Source organism: Vipera ursinii, assembly GCF_947247035.1.
Source record: "Vipera ursinii genome assembly, chromosome: 6".
NCBI classification, from domain to species: domain Eukaryota; kingdom Metazoa; phylum Chordata; class Lepidosauria; order Squamata; family Viperidae; genus Vipera; species Vipera ursinii.
The window spans coordinates 83,027,123-83,047,930 of NC_139515.1; the positions used below are offsets into that span (position 1 = coordinate 83,027,123).

The 20,808-nt window shown below is 46.5% G+C and overlaps 1 protein-coding gene across 2 annotated transcripts in view; it reads left to right on the forward strand.

Moving 5' to 3' along the window:
• The window catches only part of USP6NL (USP6 N-terminal like), a 126,863-nt gene extending 118,610 nt beyond the window's left edge, over nucleotides 1-8,253 (forward strand). For both annotated transcript variants that reach the window (XM_083366099.1, XM_083366100.1), the window contains exon 15: nucleotides 5,393-8,253. In XM_083366099.1, coding sequence (XP_083222225.1) covers nucleotides 5,393-6,936 — 1,544 coding nt within the window. In that variant the 3' untranslated portion in view covers nucleotides 6,937-8,253. The remainder of the gene's footprint in view (nucleotides 1-5,392) is intronic.
• The last annotated feature ends 12,555 nt before the right edge of the window (nucleotides 8,254-20,808 follow it).

The following is a 20,808-nucleotide window of genomic DNA, read 5'->3' on the forward strand; positions in this document are numbered from 1 at the left end:
TCTCCGTGGCTGTAAACATATTGTCATGGAAGGAAGCTCTCCCCCCTCCCACACACACACACACACACACACACACACACACACACACACACCACCCCGATTTCAAGGGAGTTGCATTTCAAACCGTCTCTGTCAAGTGTCGGAGAGGAGGCAACCGGGCTGCCAGTCGCAGAGCCCACAGTGCAGAACGCCCCAGAGAGCTTGTCTTTTTTCTTTCACTAGTTCACTTCTAACAACAAACCGAGATCCGCAGAATTCAGCCCTTGCAGCAGCCGCAAGAGACGGCCAAGTGGCGTAGAACCAGCAGCAGTGACAGCTCGGATGCTGAGAAGCAGAAAAAGAACGGCGACTTCACTCTTTTAATTAACCAGCCCTTTTTGTCCAGCCTTCTCTTTCTTTCCTCCTCCTCACAAGGGTCCAGTTGTGTGTTTGCCCTGTTTTTAAGAGGCCTTGACAGAAAGCAAGTCGTAAGAGGGGGGGAAAGTCGCAAAAGACAATGGTTGTGCATTTGAGCCAAACGAGCCTTTCGATGGTTTGTTTATGTGTGTGCAAAGTTTGGAATATCAACAACCTTCGCAGACTTATCTCTTTTGACGTTCGAGCCTGGTTGGGTTGAAGTATGTTGCTGGTAATCCCCGACTTGTGGCTAAAATTGAGCCCCAAATTTCTTTTGCTAAGCGAGGTTAACAGCTGCAGTTGTTAAGTTTGTCACACGGTTGTTAAGTGAATCTGGCTTCCCCATTGACTTTGCTTGTCCGAAGGTTGCAAAAGGCGATGATCAGAAGACCCCGCAAGACTGCAACCGTCATAAATATGAGTCAGTTGCCAACCATCTGAATTTGGATTTACATGACCATGGGGAATGCTGCAACAGTCGTGTGAAAAACGGCCGTCAGTCATTTCTTTTTCAGCGGGATTGTAAAACTTTGAACAACCACTACACAAATCGTTGTAAGTCGAGGACCATCTGTATTTATTAAGCAAATTTATATAGCCGCCCAAGCCACACATAGATGACGCTGGGCAGTTTACAAAAAAATTTAAAAACCCACCATATAGTGAAACTCATTTTTAAAAAAACCACCACACCCCATTGCAGCAACACAAAACAAATCAAACCAGCAACTTGGTCAGCTCCGTCTCCATTTGGGGTCCCCAGGTGTGCTGACAAAGCCACTTTTTAAAGTCTTTCAGAAAAGCAGCAGGGTGGGGGCCAGGTGTACCTTTGAGAGGAGTGATGTTTCATAAGGGGCCACCCCCAGGAAGGCTGTTTTTCATGGTCCCACCAGATGACTGTCCCTAATCAATGGGATCTGTAACATTGCAAGTTCCATGAGAATCTTAAACTGTGTTTTTTCTCTGTGTGTGTGTGTGTGTGTGTGTGTGTGTGTGTGTGTGTGTGTGTGTGTGGAGCCCTTCTCTAAGTCTGCCTTTGTGGGCTGTGCTATATCTGTCCAATTATTTTGTCCACCCGATAGAAACTCACAAGCCCCCTTGCGTGCACAGGCTTTGATCTTCCCAGGCAACAGTTGTGATTTGGGCTGTTAATACATGGTTAATACTTCAATTACAACACCAGCTTCTTAATTGGAGAACTGGCAGTGTAGTTCAAGGTTATTCTGTCTTAGATCTTCCCTGCCCTTTTCAGTGTTCAAAACTCAGGTGTGAGCTTTCAATCTAACATCTAAACAGCTTTGAATCGTGCACACCGGAGCTAATAATGCACTTTCCCTTGCTCTGGCATGTGAGGGAGAGATGTTACAGAAAATAATCTTCAAAGCAAGAAAGAATTTGATAACGATGTCTGTCGTATTTTCCCTTGGATGGCTTGAAAGCTTAATGGTAATTAAGAGACCTTAAGTGTGCTAAAAAAAAAAGAAAGAATAAAAGCTGCCTTATCAGTCAACCTGGGAACATTTCAATGCTTTTCTTGGGAAAGCATGCACTGACTCAAATTTTTAAAAAGGAGAAGAATTGGAGTGACTGTGTGATGAAGTGTTGTTGATGTTGTTGGAACCTAAAAAGTGTAGATAACCTGGATAGAAATAGGGGTGAAGGGTAATGGGTGGGTTTAAGTTGCAAGTGTGAGAGGCACACAGGTATTCTTGTGGGCTCCCCAATAAATATATAGATTGATGATGGTGAACCTATGACATGCACACCACACCTGTGACACATCATGCCATTATTGGCGACACCTGAAGTCTTTGGAAGTCATACAAGGGTGCCTTGCTCTCACACAGCTTTTGAGGCATCCAAAAATCATGCAAGTGTTCTCATGTGATTTTCTGAGGCTTCAGAGGCCCCAAACCCCGATTTACAGAGGGTTTGAAGAAGAGGAGAGGCCTCTTTGTGTGTGTGTGTGTGTGTGTGTGTGTGTGTGTGTGTGTGTGTGTGTGAGAGAGAGAGAGAGAGAGAGAGAGAGAGAGAGAGGGAGAGAGAGAGAGAGAGAGTTTGTGTGTATATGTGTGTGAAATGCCAGCAGAGTCAAAGTAGGCATTTTCTGAATTTTTGACACGCCAGGCTCAAAATATAGACAAGACAAGGTGTGTCTTAACCCTGGTTACCCACATCCTTGACTGGATGTGGTTATGCAGTTGTTGACTGTCACAGATGTTTTAATTTGGAATTCTGCAAATTGGCCAACTAGCAAAGGACCATAGCTTCAGGCTTGCAAAAGGTCTTAGGTTTAAGACCTCTGACATCTTCAGTGATCAAACACCTAGCTTGTTTGGAGGGGGGGTCGTCAAAGGACTGATTGCATAAAGGGAAGTTTGTCACATTACTAGATGTCTGAAAGTGAAAGGGCCATTGTGGGCTTAAGAGCTTCCATTTGGTGGCAAGCTGTCTCCAAGCTGGAGGTCTTTATAATTTCAATTTCTCCCCTCAGGATGCTGCTATAGGGCCTTATACTGTATGTCAAAAGAACTAGACACAGAGAGACTTGTTTCCCTTGTGCCATCACTGTTCTGAACACCTGATTCCCACAGCACTGTCTTTTGTCTAAGGATATTTACCCATGTAGTAGGACTGCACTACCATTATCCTTCTCATCTTTCCTACTCCCTTCTCCTGTTGGTACCTTATGATTATGTTATTTTGTTGTTTATATGTATCCTGAGAGCTTCTGCGCTGGAAACAAATTCCTTTTGTGTCTAATCACACTTGGCCAATAGGGAATATTCTATTTTGTTCTATCTGGTGACAGGAGATCCCTGCTGAATACTGTAGTTCCAAAGCAGAAATGTGCGACATTTTTCCAGTGAACGGCCCTACTAGGTCTTGGACAGGCATGTCCTTCCCAATGCAAGATCAGGATAAAAAATGAACTCCGATTTCAGTCCGTTTCCATCTGTTTAAAATAATCATAATCATAATAGTAGTAAAGTTGGAAGGGACCTTGGAGGTCATCTAGTCCAAACCCCTGCTCAGGCAAACCCTGTACCATTTCAGACAAATGGCTGTCCAGTCTCTTCTTAAAAACTTCCAGTGTTGGAGCATTCACCACCTCTGGAGGCAGGTTGTTCCACTGGTTAGTTGTTCTAACTGTCAGGAAGTTTCTCCTTAGTTCTAGGTTGCTTCTCTCCTTGACTAGTTTCCATCCGTTGCTTCTTGTCCTGCCTTCGGGCACTTTGGAGAATAGCTTGATTCCCTCTTCTTTGGGGCAGCCCCTGAGATATTGGAACACTGCTATCATGTCCCCCCTAGACCTTTTCTTCATTAAACTAGACATACCCCATTCAAGCAACCGTTCCTTATATGTTTTAGCCTCCAGACCTCTAATCATCTTCATTGCTCTTCGCTGTACTATTTCTAGAGTCTCAACATCTTTTTTGCATCGTGGTGACCAAAACTGGATGCAGTATTCCAGGTGCGGCCTTACCAAGGCATTGTAAAGTAGTATTAACACTTCACGTGATCTTGATTCTATCCCTCTGTTAATGCAGCCTAGCACTGTGTTGGCTTTTTTGGCAGCTGCGGCACACGGCTGGCTCATATCTAAGTGATTGTCCACTAGGACTCCGAGATCCCTCTCACAGTTACTACTACTAAGCAAGGTACCCCCTATACTGTACCTGTACATTTGGTTTTTCTTGCCTAAATGTAGAACCTTACTTTTTTCACCACTGAATTTAATTTTGTTAGATAGCGCCCAGTGTTCAAGTCTGTCCAGATCCTCCTGTTTCTTAAGCCTGTCTTCTAACGTGATGACTTTAATAATGTTAAATGACCATGTCTTTAATAATTTACTCTTACGTTATATTGAAAGTTACAATTTGGTGGTAACTTCAGAAGGATCTCGTAAGACAGAGGCCCCCAACCTTTTGGGTACCAGGGACCAGTTCCGTGGGGAGAGGGTTTTCTGCGGACAGGAGAGGGCGTGGTTTTGGGTACTGCCTGCAACCTGCAGATGGGGCTTTGCTTGTTTGTGCGGACTGGTTGCTGGCATGCTGCAGCCTGGTGCCAGTCCATGGATCAGGGGTTGGGGACCTCTGTCGTAAGGTATGCAGCCAACATTTTGGGAGGGAGGGATGCTCTTCTGCTAGCAATCAGGGAAAGGACCGTGGCTGCAGGTGGTTGTTTTTAAGCAGAGGCAGGACTTGGTCACACCCAATTCTGAGAAAGCGTAATGATTAAGTCCACCACTTCCATTTTTTTTAAGGCAAAAAAAAAAATAGTTGGCTGTGCAGTCTGCTCTCGGAGAGCAAGAGATTTGAAACTGATCGTGATTTCCCCCCGTAAATATAATATGGTTCAGTTCATCCAGTATTCTGTTTCAACCCTCTGGCTGTCAGAAGATGCACATCTATACAATTCACAGCAGGCTGAAGAATTCCCCCTGCCATCTGACAAGTAATTGCTGAATACGCCAAAGTTTCAGAAACGGGGTTCAGCAATCTGTTGAAATTAAGACCTCGGTTTGCTGGGGTTTCCGAAAAAGCCAGACTTGTCCACTTAAATAGAAAACACCCAGTCGGTACAGTTTGGATCATGCAAGGTTGGATTGCATTTCCCAGAAAATCCTTGCTTGCTTGAATGAGTTTTTTGATAATCAGACATACTGCCTGCAGTTGTTGCCATCCAGGGAAGGGTGGAGGTTGCTTGCATTTGAGCATGAAATCGACGGTAGCTTCTAACCTCTGAGGGTTGAGTTTATCTCTAAACCTTCCAGCATTCTTCTTTTCTTTTCATCTATTTGATACCTTATAATGCATTATTTAAAAAAAACCAGGCCAATCTGTCTATGAGCTCACGGTAAGAAGGTGTTTATTTGTTGAGTTTTTAATTACGAGCTGCCTTGAGTCTCTCTGATTGGAGGCTGTATAAAGCTGATGCGTAAGAGCAGTTTAATTGGCAGACATATTAATTGCTAATTTTATCCGTCTTCTAGGTAAAGAGGATGAATTTCCGAAGAAGCTGGGGAAAATGCCACCTGACAGTCAGCCTGCCATGCTGAATCTCACCCATCTAGTCAACGGACAAAAAAACAACGGTGTACCGAAGGAGGCCCGGGCAAGCCAGAGGACGGCAGAAGGGCCTCGAGAAGGCTCATCAAGAAGATATGGAGAGGGAGGCCCAGAAAACTCACCTACAGCACGGGCAAAGAGAAACCGGGAAAGCCCACCCATAACACGAGCAGAGAGAGGCCGAGAAAGCTCGCCAAACCACCAAAGACGAAAAAATTCTCTGGAGAAGAAGCCTATTTTGAGACATCAGCAAAAGCCGGTAACACTAAACGCACAAAGTGGGTTGCCAACGCACGACAGGGAGAACCCCAGAGGAAAGCCTGAAACGCAAACAGAGGCTGATCCCAAGCAGAAACCCAACGCAGCTGCGAACCAAAACTCCAATGCAGTATTAACTACAGGGAAAGAGTTTGTGCCACGGTGGATTAAACCTTCCAATGTTAAGATAACTGAAAAAACGACGAAAATCACCATGGAGTTTAAGACTAGATCGCCAAAGCAGGGCAGGGCAGGATCGGCGCCTGCTCCCGACGACGAAGCTCAGCTCTTCAACCTCAAGCAAAAGGTTAGGGTTTGGGATGTGGATGAAAGCAAGCGTGGATCGAATGGCTCGCAGTACGACAACGTTTCCGAAGCTGGCCCGGAGAACGAGAACCTCGTGGAGCAGGCAACAGAAAGAGTTTTTCTGCCAAGTCCAAGGAACACGGCTTTCTCCAACAGTTCCAGAAAAGAGATCGAGAATGGATCTAGTCCACCAAAAATATCCAACACTTATGCCTTCAGCTCTCAACCAAGAGCCCCCAGATATTCGTCCCAATCTGACGGATCAGTTGTTGGCGCCCCCATGAGACAACCACCACCATCTTATAATAATCCACCTGTGTACCAAGGGTTTTCTCCAAAGCACATTACCAAAGTAGGTAACTTCATAGCCACCCAGTACAATCACGGGATACGAACCAGCTCCGCCACCCAGTTGTACATTCCTGATTTTCCACCAGAGGTGGAAACTCGTCAGATGCTCTCTGAGAAGTCCCCTAGAAATTACGCTGCCCTCCACCAAAACCTTATCGTGACTCCTTCTAGTCGGATAGAGGTTCTTCCAGATGACATCTTCCCAAACAGCCCCAGGGCACCAAGAGGCCTCCATCCTGCAATTCCTCCAGTAGATTATCTGCCCGATCATAAAAAATGGTCGGATCCCCCTTTAACGTACAGACCGGGAGCCTATGGACTACCCTGGGGCGGGGATGGTGGCCGAAGCCACTTTGCTAACTTGAAGAGACATCCAGCATTTCAGCCGAAGCCTCTTGAAGACCAAAACCTTCCCACCAGACCTCTGGGATACAGGACAGCCTCAGGAGAACTCTCCCCCCCCTCCTACCAATATCCGAGTTCCCCTGGCCCCGCCCGCCATTACAGACACCAAGCCGATGGATTGTCTAGGAACGAATCAGTGCTGCTTTGAAAAAAAGAAGAAAAAAAAACTCCACTTCCGCTCACCTAAAAGGCTTTGGGTCGAGAGTGACCTAAAACGAGTATTCTTTACCCAGGACAGTTCAAACTACGTGTAGAAAAGCATATAACACTACTTTGCAACGTGTTGAAATTTTGACAAAAGCCGACCCTGAGAAATGAGCAGAGGAAAATGAATCTCATAAACGTAGCAATATCTTCCCCGTGGCTCTCGTGGCCGTTGTTTGGTTCCGTCGCTTCCTCGGCGGAAACGGACCCAGTTGCCTAAAATTCGCAAAGCACCCCCCCATGAGCCAGCTGCTTTTTTTTTGGACTCAAAACCACCACCACCCCGGGAGACCCTTGGCTGGGGGGGGGGGCAGGTGCGGAGTCTGAAAACGGAAGCGTGGATGTCTGGGGACCGTGGCCCACAAAGTACTTTTTTAATTTAACTTTTTTTTTTAGAAAAAAATTATTTTTGCTTAATTTAATTTATAAGTCATCCGTTACATAGAAAGGGATTGGGGGTGGGGGTGGGGACGTCTTGACTTTTTTTTTTTTTTAAACACACTGCCTCGGCAGCTGCAGAAGAGGGGGAAAAAAAATTGGGTCCTCCGAAGACCATCTCTAGAGAAGGGTGTGGTGGCCTCTGCGTCCAAATCAGTGGCATTCTGACATAGCCAATAAATGGTGCTTGTGTAACCAGGATTGTATGTGAATTGTAGCACGCTGTCAGATATTGGGGCCTTTGGACTGACTCCTTCATGCTTGACCGCTCCAAAGCCAGCTGTGTGCAGTGCGGTAGCTGCCATTTTGAGAGTCCCGGGTGTGTCCTGCTAGGGGGGATTCGAAGTCCAGCGAATGCAATTTATGCATTTGTAGTGTACGCAGGGTTAACACGCTAGCCCCTGTTCTGGTTTTACATGGGTCTGGACTGTTCTCCCCCTTTCCAAGTGGGATTTCACCTCTGCCATGGGGTTGACCGATACTGACCACACGTTCCATTGGTTCAAACCCAATCTGTATCCCAGGTTTTGCTAGTTTGGTTGAGCACATAGTATCTGTATGGCTTGGACCCTGGACAAATGCCCCCCCCCGATGCGTCTATGAAGCTGCAAGCCGCAGGGGGCACACGAATCTGTTCCGCACACTAACAATAGGCTGCTCTGCCTCCTGTTAAAACAAACCGCACAACCTGCTGCGTAGGAAGCATGCAGAAGAGCAACCGATCTTCTGCTTTTCCACCCCAGAAAGGTGGTTGTTGTCTTTTTTTAAGGACAAGTCAACCCTTCCTGAAACAGCCATCTCCCATCAAAAAAACCGAAGAGATCCGACCCCTTTGAATGCGTTCTTGATTTCCACAATTGAACACCTGTGACGGCACGGTTACTTTTGTTCCTTTCTGTCATATATGCTAGCAGTATTGTCTTGGAGGCTTGCGCCGAGGCTGACCTTGGATTTCAGGGTGCTTTTGGCGACACGGTGGACAAGTTCATCCAAAACTGGGTGCCTTTTACTTCGCCAAAAGGGAAACAGCAGAGAAACTAATAATACTAAGAAGAAGAAGTTGGAAGGGACCTTGGAGGTCATCTAGTCCAACCCCCTGCTCAGGCAGGAAACCCTATACCATTTCAGGCAAATGGCTGTCCAGTCTCTTCTTATTGTTCTGTAACAGGGCTCTCCAAACATGGCAACTTTCATTCCCTGGGAATTTTGGGAGTTGAAGTCCACAAATCTTAAAAGTTGCCAAGTTACGGAGAAACCCCCCCCCCCGACACAGAACATGTAAAACAAGATGTCCAAGGAGATGGATGCAGTATTCCGTTGCGGGTTTGCCAGGCTGTTAATTACAATTTTGCACCCACCTAATTCATGGCTATCCTTAAAAACAAACGAAACCACGAATTGGTTCGAGCTCGGCGAGTGGAAGTTGCGTCAGCTGATTCCGGGTACTGAGTGACCCAAGGTGTTCTCCGCAGCCTGTTCTTTTGTGCTCAGATAAACAATTTGATAGGGACGCGGTGGCTCAGTGGGTTAGGACACTGAGCTGGTCGATCAGAAGATTGGCAGTTTGGCGGGTCGAATCCCGAGTGCCGCGTAACAGAGTGAGCGCCTGTTACTCGTCCCAGCTTCTGCCAACCTAGCAGTTCGAAAGCACGTAAAAATGCAAGTAGAAAAATAGGGACCGCTACGGTGGGAAGGTAACAGCGTTCCGTGCGCCTTTGGCGTCTAGTCATGCCGGCCACATGACCACGGAGACGTCCTCGGACAAGCGCTGGCTCTTCGGCTTTGTAACGGAGATGAGCACCAGCCCCTAGAGTCGGAAACGACTAGCACGCATGTGCGGGGGAACCTTTACCTTACCTTAAACAATTTGACCTTGTAGTGCCTTGATTTGACGAGCACCAAAGCTTCCTAGGCTAGCAGGGGTTTGTTGCGATCTCAAAATGTAGAGCTGTTTCTCTTCTCTTGTTTTGTAATTTCACCCATTCTTCCCTTCTTTGAGCATCCTTGTCCATTCCCGTAACAAGCTTGAACACCTTCTTCTCCTCGAGAGCCATAGACTTTTATGCCCTTGATTGGGCTAGTGCTGCTGGAGTGCGAGGCCCTTAAAAGATGATTATAGGTATAAAGTCTAGCGCTGAAGTGCTCCTTCATCCTTGGTGGGAAGCCAGCCAATTTGCTGCATCTTGGAATTTTCACTTTTTTTGACGTTTTTATCACCCAGGGCAAAAAGAGCTGGAGTAGGTAGTTCAGGAAAAAGATGTAGAGATCTTAATCCCACAGGTTTTGGGGAATGGCATGGATGGGCAGCCACTTCTGGTCCCAAAGATCATTATCCCTCTCCCCCCCCCCCCCGTGTTTCCAGATACCCTTGTTAGTTCTATTTGTGCAGCAACTATTTTCGTTTTATTTGTGAAGGAATGGGTGGTCTTCTTCGTAGCCCCCCCCCCCTTCTTTGGTTCACAACCATAATATAGCTCAAGGCTCTCCAGACATGGCACAAGCATATCAAGGCTCTCCAAACTTGGCGATTTTAAGGCTCCCAGAATTCTCCTGACAGCATGGCTGGCTGAGGAATTCTGGGAGTTGAAGGCCAGAAAAAGTTGCCATAATAACTCATACGTTTTTCGTCTAGCGTTTCTCTGGACTTCACCTCTTCCGCGCTTCAGCGAGACAAGAGTTTGCAGCTCAGTCCAATATGCACACCCTGCCACTGTGGTTTCTTCAGCAACGCCTTACTCCGTCCAACCTGACCGTCATGTTTTCCTTTCTCCTTAAAATTTGCAGCGACAGAGCAGGAGGCCTCCAGAAAGACCCAACATTAACGTAGAAAAGACCTAAAAATTGTCATTCTGGGTCATCCAACTCTGAACAGCACAACCATCCCCCACGTTGTACACCGGCCCGCTCACAAAGATAAAAACGCTGAACAAAAAGATACGGAGACGCTTAGATTTTTGTCTTGACTGCACAAATGGCAAACATGGTCAAACGGCATTGTTCTCCCTCTACACTACGTCGGGTTTGTGAAATTTGTGACCCACCAAACTCAGCCTGAATTTTGCACACACAAGGCAACCCCGCTGACAGGTTTGTCAATCCCTTCCACACTGTAACCACCAATCCTGGCCTGTGATCTATGTGAGCTTTCTGAGTTATGAGTCGGACAGACCTGCCTTAAACAAAACACTGTTTTGGTGCCTACATTTGCTGCAGAATGGCATTATTGTGGTCGTGTGGCCTTTTTTTTTTAATGAAATAACATTTAGCTTACATGATGGACATCAGTTGCAATTTTTAAAATTATTTTGAGAATTCACCTTTATATATATATATATATATATATATATATATATATATATATATATATATATATATATATATATATATATATATATATATATATACGCAAAGGTTCTTAAAGGAATAGGTGACTTGTTTCCTCCAAAGGACAATTGGACTCCAGGTCCCATGAGTTCTAACCACTGTAGCCAATGGGACAGAATGATGGGACTTGCCACTCTATACCTTCAAGACTACCTGTTTCCTAACCGTGTTCTAAACTGACAAATAATACTTTGTCTTTTACTTTTCAAGTTTCATTTCTTGCAGTCTAGAAATGTATGTATAGTAACCACGTGATTATGTCATGATCTCAAAGTTTAAACTTTGGCTTTGTGATTTGTAATAATGATAATGAAAGTTAAGCTGTACAATTTACTGGATGCTAGCAGCGGAATGGTGGCAGCTGCGAAGATAGACATGGAGATTGTTAAGTATTGTAGATTTTTATACATAAAATATATATATGCTATTTTTCTTATGTCATCTTTGTTAGTTTTTTTTTTAATCGTGTCTTCCTGCTATTTTTTTCACCCCTCTGACCTGTGTTCTTAACATGTTAAAAATCACGATTGCATATTCTGTGCCAGTCTCCAAAGTGGCTGTCAAAGGAAGCCGAAATGCAAAGTTGACTGAATCTTTTCAGGTTCTTTCCCCTCTGCCTAAGGAGATGCTATAGCCTGTCAGACTCATTGTGTCTTGAAACCAGATCAAAGTTATCTAGCTTACGGCTTTGAAGCAGTAGTTTAAATAAAAGAATAGGCAAAGATAACCCAACAGTTAAATTCGTAATAACCTGCAGAACCGTGGAGGGTGCTTTTTTACCTCTTGGAAAAAAATTACAGACGTGCCTCGATATCTCGGTCTTTGCCTTATTCAAGGCTGCTTAGCGGAACGAGACGGAAACGGTTGCAGTCCACGGTAGCAGGACCACAAGCCAATTCACGGTCACCAACTCTTGGCTTGGGTCTCGTGGCACCTATGAGATAGGACAAGAGTCCCTGAGGTTTTTACTCCGCTATTGGTTGTTCACTATAGGGAAAGGTGCTCATCTCTGTTTCAAGGCCACTGAGCCAGTACTGTCCAAAGATATTCCTGTGGCCAGCCTGACATCATGGCGCGCTGTAACTTTCCCACCAAATTGCTACCTATTTACCTACTTGCATTTGCGTCCTTTCCAACTGCTAGGTGGGCAGGAGCTGAGGCAAGTAATGACTATATGCTGGGAACACTCTTACCTTCCCACTGAAGTGGTACCTATTTATCTACTTGCATGCTTTCCAACTGCTAGGTGGGCAGGAGCTGGGGCAAGGACCGGCACTCACCTCACTGCATGGCGCTCATATCTTGAACCTGGGCTGCCGGCTTTCCAGCCGACTAGCCCAGTGTGAGGACCCAGGGCCCCAAACGGAGGCAAAGCAGTCAGCTGGCAAAGGAACAGTTCTTTAATCACTGCCCAAGTTATTATTTATTTATTTATTATTATTTATTAAATTTTTATACCGCCCTTCTCCCGAAGGACTCAGGGCAGTGAACAGGGCATATCTTAAAACTACAAAAGTACAAAAATTAAAAAAAGAATTAAATTATTGCCCACAATAAAAACAATAATATATATATATAAATATTAAAAACCCTAAGTGATTCCCCATCAGGCCAGGCCAGCTTGTTCAAATAAATGGGTCTTTAACCCGCGCCGGAAGGAGCGGAGATCCGGTGCCATCCGGAGCTCAACCGGCAGCTGGTTCCACAAAGCCAGAGCGCCCACAGAGAAGGCCCTCCCCCAAAAGGTTCTCCCCAAAAGCTCCCACATAAGCTGGCAAGAGTTCAATCCACGCACACACATGCAGGCAAGACAGATAACCCAAGGACAGACTCTCGGCTTGCCTGCAGTCCGTAAGGAAAGACTCAGAAATGTCTTGTGTGGTTGTGAAGCGGGAAACCAATCCGGATTTCAGAATGTCCAGGTTAGACAAGGGCACAATTCACTATCTCCAGATAACACCTTTGTTCCGGCCGAATGCCCCCACCCCACAGCGTCTCCATACATCTTAGTCCCCAGGTGTGCCATGTGAAGTGGACCGGGACGCTCTCCTCCCGAGCAATTGAGCCTGCCTACGTTGTTCTCTCCTCCTCTCTGCTCTCCTTGCTCTAGAACAGTGATGGCGAACCTTTGAGAGACCGAGTGCCCAAACTGCAACCCAGAACCCACTTACGTATCGTCAGGTGCCGGGTGGGCGTGGCCCATTGGGTGGGTGTGGGTGTGGCTGCGATGGTAATGGCAGACTGGCTGGGACTAAAAAGTTCAATCAATTCCAACTTTGCAAGATGTTTTTTTCCCCCGCGAGAAGTTGAAATTGAGCCTTTTTTTTTTTGCACACGGCGGCGGAGGCCTAAAGCGAAAAGGTTTTATAAAACCCAGCTGAAGGCCTAGGGCTGGGGCGACGGCGCACGTGCCCACAGAGAGGGCTCTGCGTGCCACCTGTGGCACGCGTGCCATAGGTTCGCCACCGCGGCTCTAGAATCAGGTGGGGGGGCGCCTTGCTCCTCGCCTGGACTCTGCCTTCCCTGTTCCACACCTGAAGGGCCCTGGCCTGCCTCAGCCTGCTCGTCCCTACAGTCCTCCGAAGCCACAAACGCCCCCTTCTGGGCCTCAACAAAGCACTCCATGTCATCCTCGGAGTCGGGCTCCGATGGAGGCATGACACCCAGCATCTTAACCGCTGAGCCACTGCACCGCCCCTTGAACCACATGCTGCCCCCCTATTAGATAGATGTCTAGCATCCCGCTGATGCTGGCAGAGAGGGCCTAGGTTGGATCCTGTCAATCAACTATCAGGATCCAGAAGAGGCGTCTTATCTGCTGCAGCACCGCCCTTTGAAAGACACACCCACCCACACCCACAGCCCTTGCTACCTGCTCTCCACCCATCCATCTTTTTGTTTATCACACCGATAGGCAGATAGTCCTCGACTTACAGCAGTTTGTCTAGTGACCGCTCAAAGTTACGATGTCAGTGAGAAAAGTGACTTCAGGCCGATTTCACATTCACGGCTGTGGTAGTCTCCCATGGTCGCACGATCAAAATTCAAGAAACTTGGCAACTGACTGGCGATTATGACGGTCGCAGCGTCCCAGGTTCATGCGATCCCTTCGGACAAGCCAAGTCAATGGGGGGAGCCAGATTCATTTAACCACCTTGTCGCTAACGGCTACAGTGGTTCACTTAACAACTGTGGCAAGGAAGGTTGTAAAATGGGGCAAAACTCACTGAACAAATGTCTCATTTAACAACAGAAATGTTGGGCTCAATTGTGGCCGTAAGTCAAGAACTACCTGTATTCCGGCTGTGTTCTTTTTCATTATTTATTTTATTGTTCTATTGTTTACTTCTGTTTACACTCTTCATTTCTTCCTTTTTATTGTTGTAAGCTCCCTAGAGCAGCCCCGTTGCTCTAGAGCAGGGGTCTTCAAACTTGGCCCTTTTATGACTTGTGGACTTCAACTCCCAGAATTCCTCAGCCAGCAAAGCTGGCTGAGGAATTCTGGGAGTTGAAGTCCACAAGTCATAAAAGGGCCAAGTTTGAAGACCCCTGCTCTAGACGGCAAATAAATTTAACAAATGACAATAATAATTTGTCAGGGTTGTTATTATTACAGTTATTATTGCGATAAATAATACTGGTTGTCCTCGACTTAACAATGGTTCATTTAGTGACTGTTCAAAGTTACAACAGCATTGAAACAAAGTGACTTACGACTGTTTTTCACACGGCGTTGCAGCATCTTCATGGACGCGTGATCAAAATTCAGGCGCTCGGCAACCGACTTGTATTTATGACGGTCGTAGTGTCCCAGGGCCACGTGATCCCCTTTTGTGACCTTCTGACAAGCAAAGTCAATGGGGGAAGCCAGATCCACTTAAGAACCGTGTTATTACCTTAACACTGGCATATCAAACTGCTGGCCCACGGGCTGGATGCGTCACGCCAAAACCGCGCCCGCCCCATTGCCGGCAATGGAGAAAAAGTCCTGATACACTGCACAATGTCACGTGACGACATGCCTGCCTTAACACCTACATGGATGCACTTAACAACTGTAGCAAGAAAGGGGGTAAAAATGGGGCCAGGCTCACTCAACAAATGTCTCACTTAGCAACAAAAAGTAAGACTACCCGTATAGACTACTGCAATGCTCTCTACATGGGGCTGCCCTTGAAGACCACCCGGAGGCTTCAGCTGGTGCAGAGTGCGGCTGCACAGGTAGTGATGGGAGCACCCCAATACTCCCATATTACACCCCTCCTGCGTGAGCTGCATTGGTTACCGGTTGCCCTCCGGGTGAGATTTAAGGTGCTGGTACTTACCTTTAAAGCCCTACATGGCTTAGGCCCAGGATACTTGCAGGACCATCTGCTGCCGGGAACGAATTCCCATCGCCCAGTACGCTCACACAGAGAAGGCCTCTTCAGGGTACCGTCGGCTAGACAATGTCGGCTTGCGACCCCCAGGGGGAGGGCCTTCTCTGTGGGAGCGCCAGCCCTGTGGAACCAGCTCCCCCCTGAGCTTCGGATGGCCCAAGATCTCCAATCCTTTCGCCGCGGCCTCAAAACACTCCTTTTCCACCTAGCTGACCTGGACTGACAGGGATTTTAATTATGTTTACAATTTTTAACTTTAATTTTAATTTATTTTAATTTTAAATTTTAATTTATTGTTCAGAGGCCTTTAATTTTAATTTTATCTTAATTTCTGTATTTATTGTATGTTATGGTTGTTAGCCGCCCTGAGTCCTTCGGGAGATAGGGCGGGATATAAGTCCCATTAATAAATAAATAAATAAATAAATAAATAAATAAATTTATTCCTTTTTGTTAGTATCAATTTAGGACTGTTCTAGTTGAGATCAATCACCAGTGGTCAGAACACCTTGTCTGCAGCCAATACTTGGCGTTGTCTTCCATAGGTTTGGCTTCCCCTGCCTTCTCTGATCCCCCTGGCTTACATCTTCCTTTCTCCAAATGGAGGGAAGGGAAGGCGTTTGATGGAAAACCAGAATACAATATTAAAAAAGCAAATAAAACAATCGCGGTGGCAATGGGATTGCAGGCAGAAAGCAATTTCAAGAAGGCTTCCTGGTATTATTAAAAGCTATTTAAAGTGCAAAAGATCTGATTGAGTTGACCTCGCTTCGTTCCTTCCTTCCTTCTCCAGCCTTTGTTGATGCGAGCGAGCAAGATCGAGCAGCTACAGCCTTGGCTTCAAATCCTGAAATTCACGATTGATTGATGGATGGATGGATTATGTGCCATCGAGTTGTTTTTGACTCCTACTGATCATCTAGATCAGGGGTGTCCAAATTTGGCAACTTTTAAGACCAGCTGTGGATTTCAACTCCTAGAATTCACCAGCCAGCACGGTTGACTGAGGAATACTGAGAGTTGAAGTCCATAGGTCTTAAAGTGGGGAAAGTTTAGAGACCCCTGTGGTAGAGAATCCAAGCTTTGGACTCTGGGAAGTTGCTGGAAGACTGAAGAGCACGGAGAAGTTGAGAGATGGCAACCTCATCATGCTTTTAAGCTTTATGCATCAGACCCAACTAGCATGTCCAACGGGAAGACGTGCTTGGACCTGTAAGCCAGCCCCATCTTGAGGTCCCTGGTGTAAGGAGACAAACAGCAAATGACTTAATGGAGTTGTGTACCTGATTATCTTTGGGCTACGTATGCTAACCACGACTGCTTTGTATGATCATACAATACCAGAACTGTAGAACTGCATTGGCTGCTAACTGATCTGCAGGATTTCAATTCCTGAATTCAAGCCCAATAAGGTTTGGCATCTGCTTCCACCTTTGGTTGACCCTGTCTGGAGAACAAGGCAAGGTGATCATTCTAGAGCCACAGGTCCCCTGTTTAGCTTTGACCAGCATGCTCTCCTCCTTTCTGTGAGGCTCACCTAGCAAAGTCCAGTTGGGAACCATTTTGGTGGCATGAAAAGGTAACAAAAGACATACTAAGAAATGTAGAGAAGGCCAGGGAATCGCACAGCAGAGCAGAGGCTGAGTGATAATTCTAATAGTCGGGTAAATCCCTTCACGCTGGGAGATGTGATGGCAACTATAAGATTATCTTAAGAATGGAGTAACACAAATTTCTCCCTGCCGATCCTTCCAGATACATAGGGATTGCAACTCTCCAAATGCCCCAGCATTCATTCATTCATTCATTGCAGTTTTAAGCTGCTTCAGTCCTACAACTCAAAGCAGAACTTTAGAAGGAATGCCTGAGCAAATAAAGCATATGCTTTCAAATGAAGCCTAGTTCAGACAACTTGCCGAGATACTGTTGGAGCTGGGTTTCAACAGCACAGCAAATCACCAACTGCTGAAGCCCAATTTTAACTTCACCCAGCATGATTTGGAGAACTCCCTCATTTTCCCCCCACCCCCACACACCTGGATGAGGCAGTCCATGTGAAGTTCACCTTGTAGAATTGTCCACCTATGTCCTACATATTGCAGCACAGAATATAGGATTAGAGAGCTGGAAGGGATCCAGGGGTCCCCAACCACCACCCCCCCGTGGACCGGTACCGGGCTGTGGCATGTCCGCACAAAAAAACAAAGCCTCATCCGTGGGATGCAGGCAGCACATAAAACCACACACTCTCCGGTCCGTGGAAAAACCTTTCTCCAACGGAACTGGTCCCTGGTGCCCAAAAGGTCGGGGACCTCTGCTCTAGTCCAAACCCCTACTCAAGGCAGGAGACTTCCACCACCCCAGTCAAATGGTTGTCCTGTCTACTTTTGGCAACCTCCAAGGATGGAACACCCACAAGTCCAGGAGGCAAGCTATTCCACTGATAAATTGTTCTCCCTGTCAGAAAATTTCTCCTTAGTTCTAGATTAGATCCAATGAGCTATAAAAAATCTCCACCCATGATGTCTTGTCTTGACCCCCCCCCATGGGCTTTGGAGAATAAGTCAATCCCCTCTTCTCTGTGACAGCCCCTCAAGTGCCAGAAGACAACTATCATGTCCCCCCGCCCCCCAGTATCCCAAAAGTGTTTTTTTTCCAGGAGGCAACTGGACTTCCTTGTTTTTCTTTGAAGACCTTTCGCTTCCCATCCAAGAAGCTTCCTCAGCTCTGACTGGATGGTGGGGAATGGAAAGATTTATACTCCTTGCAGACAGCTGGTCATTTGCCTTCTTTTAGAGCAGACATGTCAAACACGGATCCGGCCCGTGAAGTGGTTTCATGTGGCCCGTGAAGCCATCCTGGAAACAGTGAGGGAACGGCCCCCACTGCCTTGGCCCTGGCCCAGAGACCCTCCTCCTGCCAGAGACCCTCAGATCTGTCCCACTCCTGCCCAGGCCCCCATAGGCACCCTTGATGCCAACGATGTAGAGCTGGCCACGCCCACCCAGTGGCCATACGCACTCTAGCCACACCCACCCAGTAGGCCACGCCCACCCAGGCCATACCCACCCGGCCCCTTGAGGGCAACCGCAATGCTGATGCGGCCCTCAATGAAATTGAGTTTGACATCCCTGTTTTAGAGAGTTGTTGAAGCACTTGGAGGTTTGTCAACGACTCTCTAAAAGGATGCAAATGACCAGCTGTCTGCAAGGAATATAAATCCTTCCAGTCAGAGCTGAAGAAGCTTCTTGGACGAGAAGCAAAATGTCTTCAAAGAAAAACAAGGAAGTCCAGTTTCCTCCTGAAAAAGCACCTTTGGGACAACCATGACCTGGATGACTGAGAATCTTCATAGACTTATATCCCCCCCCCAATCCATCTCTTAGCCTAGACTCTCTCAACCATTCATCATACAATTTAGCCTCCAGACATTTTATCATCCATGTTGCTCTTCTCACTTTCCAGGGTCTCAACAATCCAAAGACTACCACTACAGTAGAAGAGAATATTTGTAGCTCAGGGTTGAAATGAGGGGTCCTTGATGCTCTCTTAGTTCGGTGGGTTTATTGCAGACGTTTCATTACCCAACTAGGCAACGTCGTCAATGCACATCAATGTTACTTAATTCAGGTAATTAAGATAAGATAAGATAACCTTTATTGTCATTTTTTTTTACTCTGGGCACAACGGCACACATCAAAAATGAAATTTAGTTGCCCGCTCTCAAAGTGGAACACATACATGACACACCTAAACAACATATATACAACATATGTATAGACCCGCACCCCTACATATACATAACAAATAAATATTAAATACTGCCCATCTTGAATACATAACGGAAGGAGGAAACCTGAGAGTTCACAAGGTTCATGCTGTATGGAATGAAACTGTGGCTGAATCTGGATGTTCTGCTACGGATACCACGAAGCCCCCTCCTCCCAGAAGGCAACAAGGAAAACAGGTGGTGAAGAGGAGGTGTAGTGTCCCAGACAATCTTGCAGACCCTGTTCAAACAACACTTCTGTGCTATGTCCTGGATGGAAGGGAGGGAACTGCCAATGATCTTTTTGGCTGTCCTCACCACTCTCTGCACCGCCTTCCTGTCTGAAGCAGGGATGCTCCAAACCAGAGTGTGATGCCGTATGACAGGATGCTCTTGATCGTCCCTCTGTAGAAAGTGGTAAGGACAGGGGAAAGAAAATGTGCTTTCCTCATGTGATGCAGAAAATGAAATGTCTGCAATAATACAGCCAAGGTCAGAAAGCACCAAGGACAACCCCCCCACCCACCCTCTCGCAGTCCATTTGTCACACATGCTATCTTGGGCTGGAACCTAACAAAGTTTCCAAGTGATGCTTTCGAGTGGTTTCCCCACCACCACCACAAAGAACCTATTTTGAAAGAAAAGTCAGCCAGCATATTGTTTGCCTGCAGAATCTGCAATATGAAGAGAGGCCTTGTCTGCCAAAAGCAATATCGCAAAGCAAATATCACAGGCAAAAGTTTAATAATGCGTTGCTCTCTAAACCAAAATGCTTTCGAGCTGGTGCACGTCAGATTTAGTGGCTTTTATCCCATGGATGGAGATGGACCTACATCAAGCTTAGGTCTGTTCAATATAATGCCCATCATCCTTGGCCAGTGGGTGAGTTAATAGGGTGGAAGACACAGGTCGGAGAAAGATGGTTTTAGTATAGTGAATTGTCATCTGCTATCTAAACGTTGTTGTGGGGTCCTTGGTGTTCTCTGGACCTGGCTGTTTTCTTGCAGACGTTTCATTACCCAACAGCCTTCCATCCTTCCGAGGTAGGTAAAATGAGGACCCAGATTGTTGGGGGCAATTAAGCTGACTTTGTAATAATGCCGCTTGGGGTGTGTGTGAAAGCCCTAATAAGCAGGCATACACATAGAATGAAGGCTACTGCTAAGCTTGTAAGCTGCCCTGAGTCTTCGGAGAAGGGCGGGATATAAATGGAATTAAAATAAAAATAAATAAAAACTAGGTAACATCATCAGGTCTAGAAAGGAATGGGTTTGGTCCCTGAAGAGTGGGGTTTGCTTCCTTCTAGCGCTGATGATGTTACCTTGTTGGGTAAGGAGATGTCTGCAGGGCGTGGTAGGCCTGGCTGTGAGGGCTCTTTGGCACGGTAAGCGGTTGTGGGGTGCACGGGGTAGCTCCCCCCTCCCCCACCTACCTTGTGGCAGCAGCCCCCCACCTCTCCCCGCCTCCCCCCCGCAAAGAACCAGTTGTTAAATTATTTGAATCCCACCACTGGTGACAAGTGTGAAAAACGATTGTAAGTGACTTCTTTCAGCGCCCTTGTAACTTGGAACATTCACTAAAAGAATGGCCGTAAGTTGAAGACTTTTATACTCTTAAATCTTTTGGATGTAACTAATGGGTTCTGAAGGCAACCCATTCGCCAACATGGATTAGATGCCTCGGTGGGATTTCCCACCCCGCACCACCCTCAAAAATGTTAAAAAACAACAACAAACCCCATAGAGATCCTGCAAGATGTGGCCACCTCTGAAACCCACCCAGCGCTTGGATCGGTGAAATATAACATCATTTTATCATTGTGCCTTTTCTGCTTCCCAACAGAGCA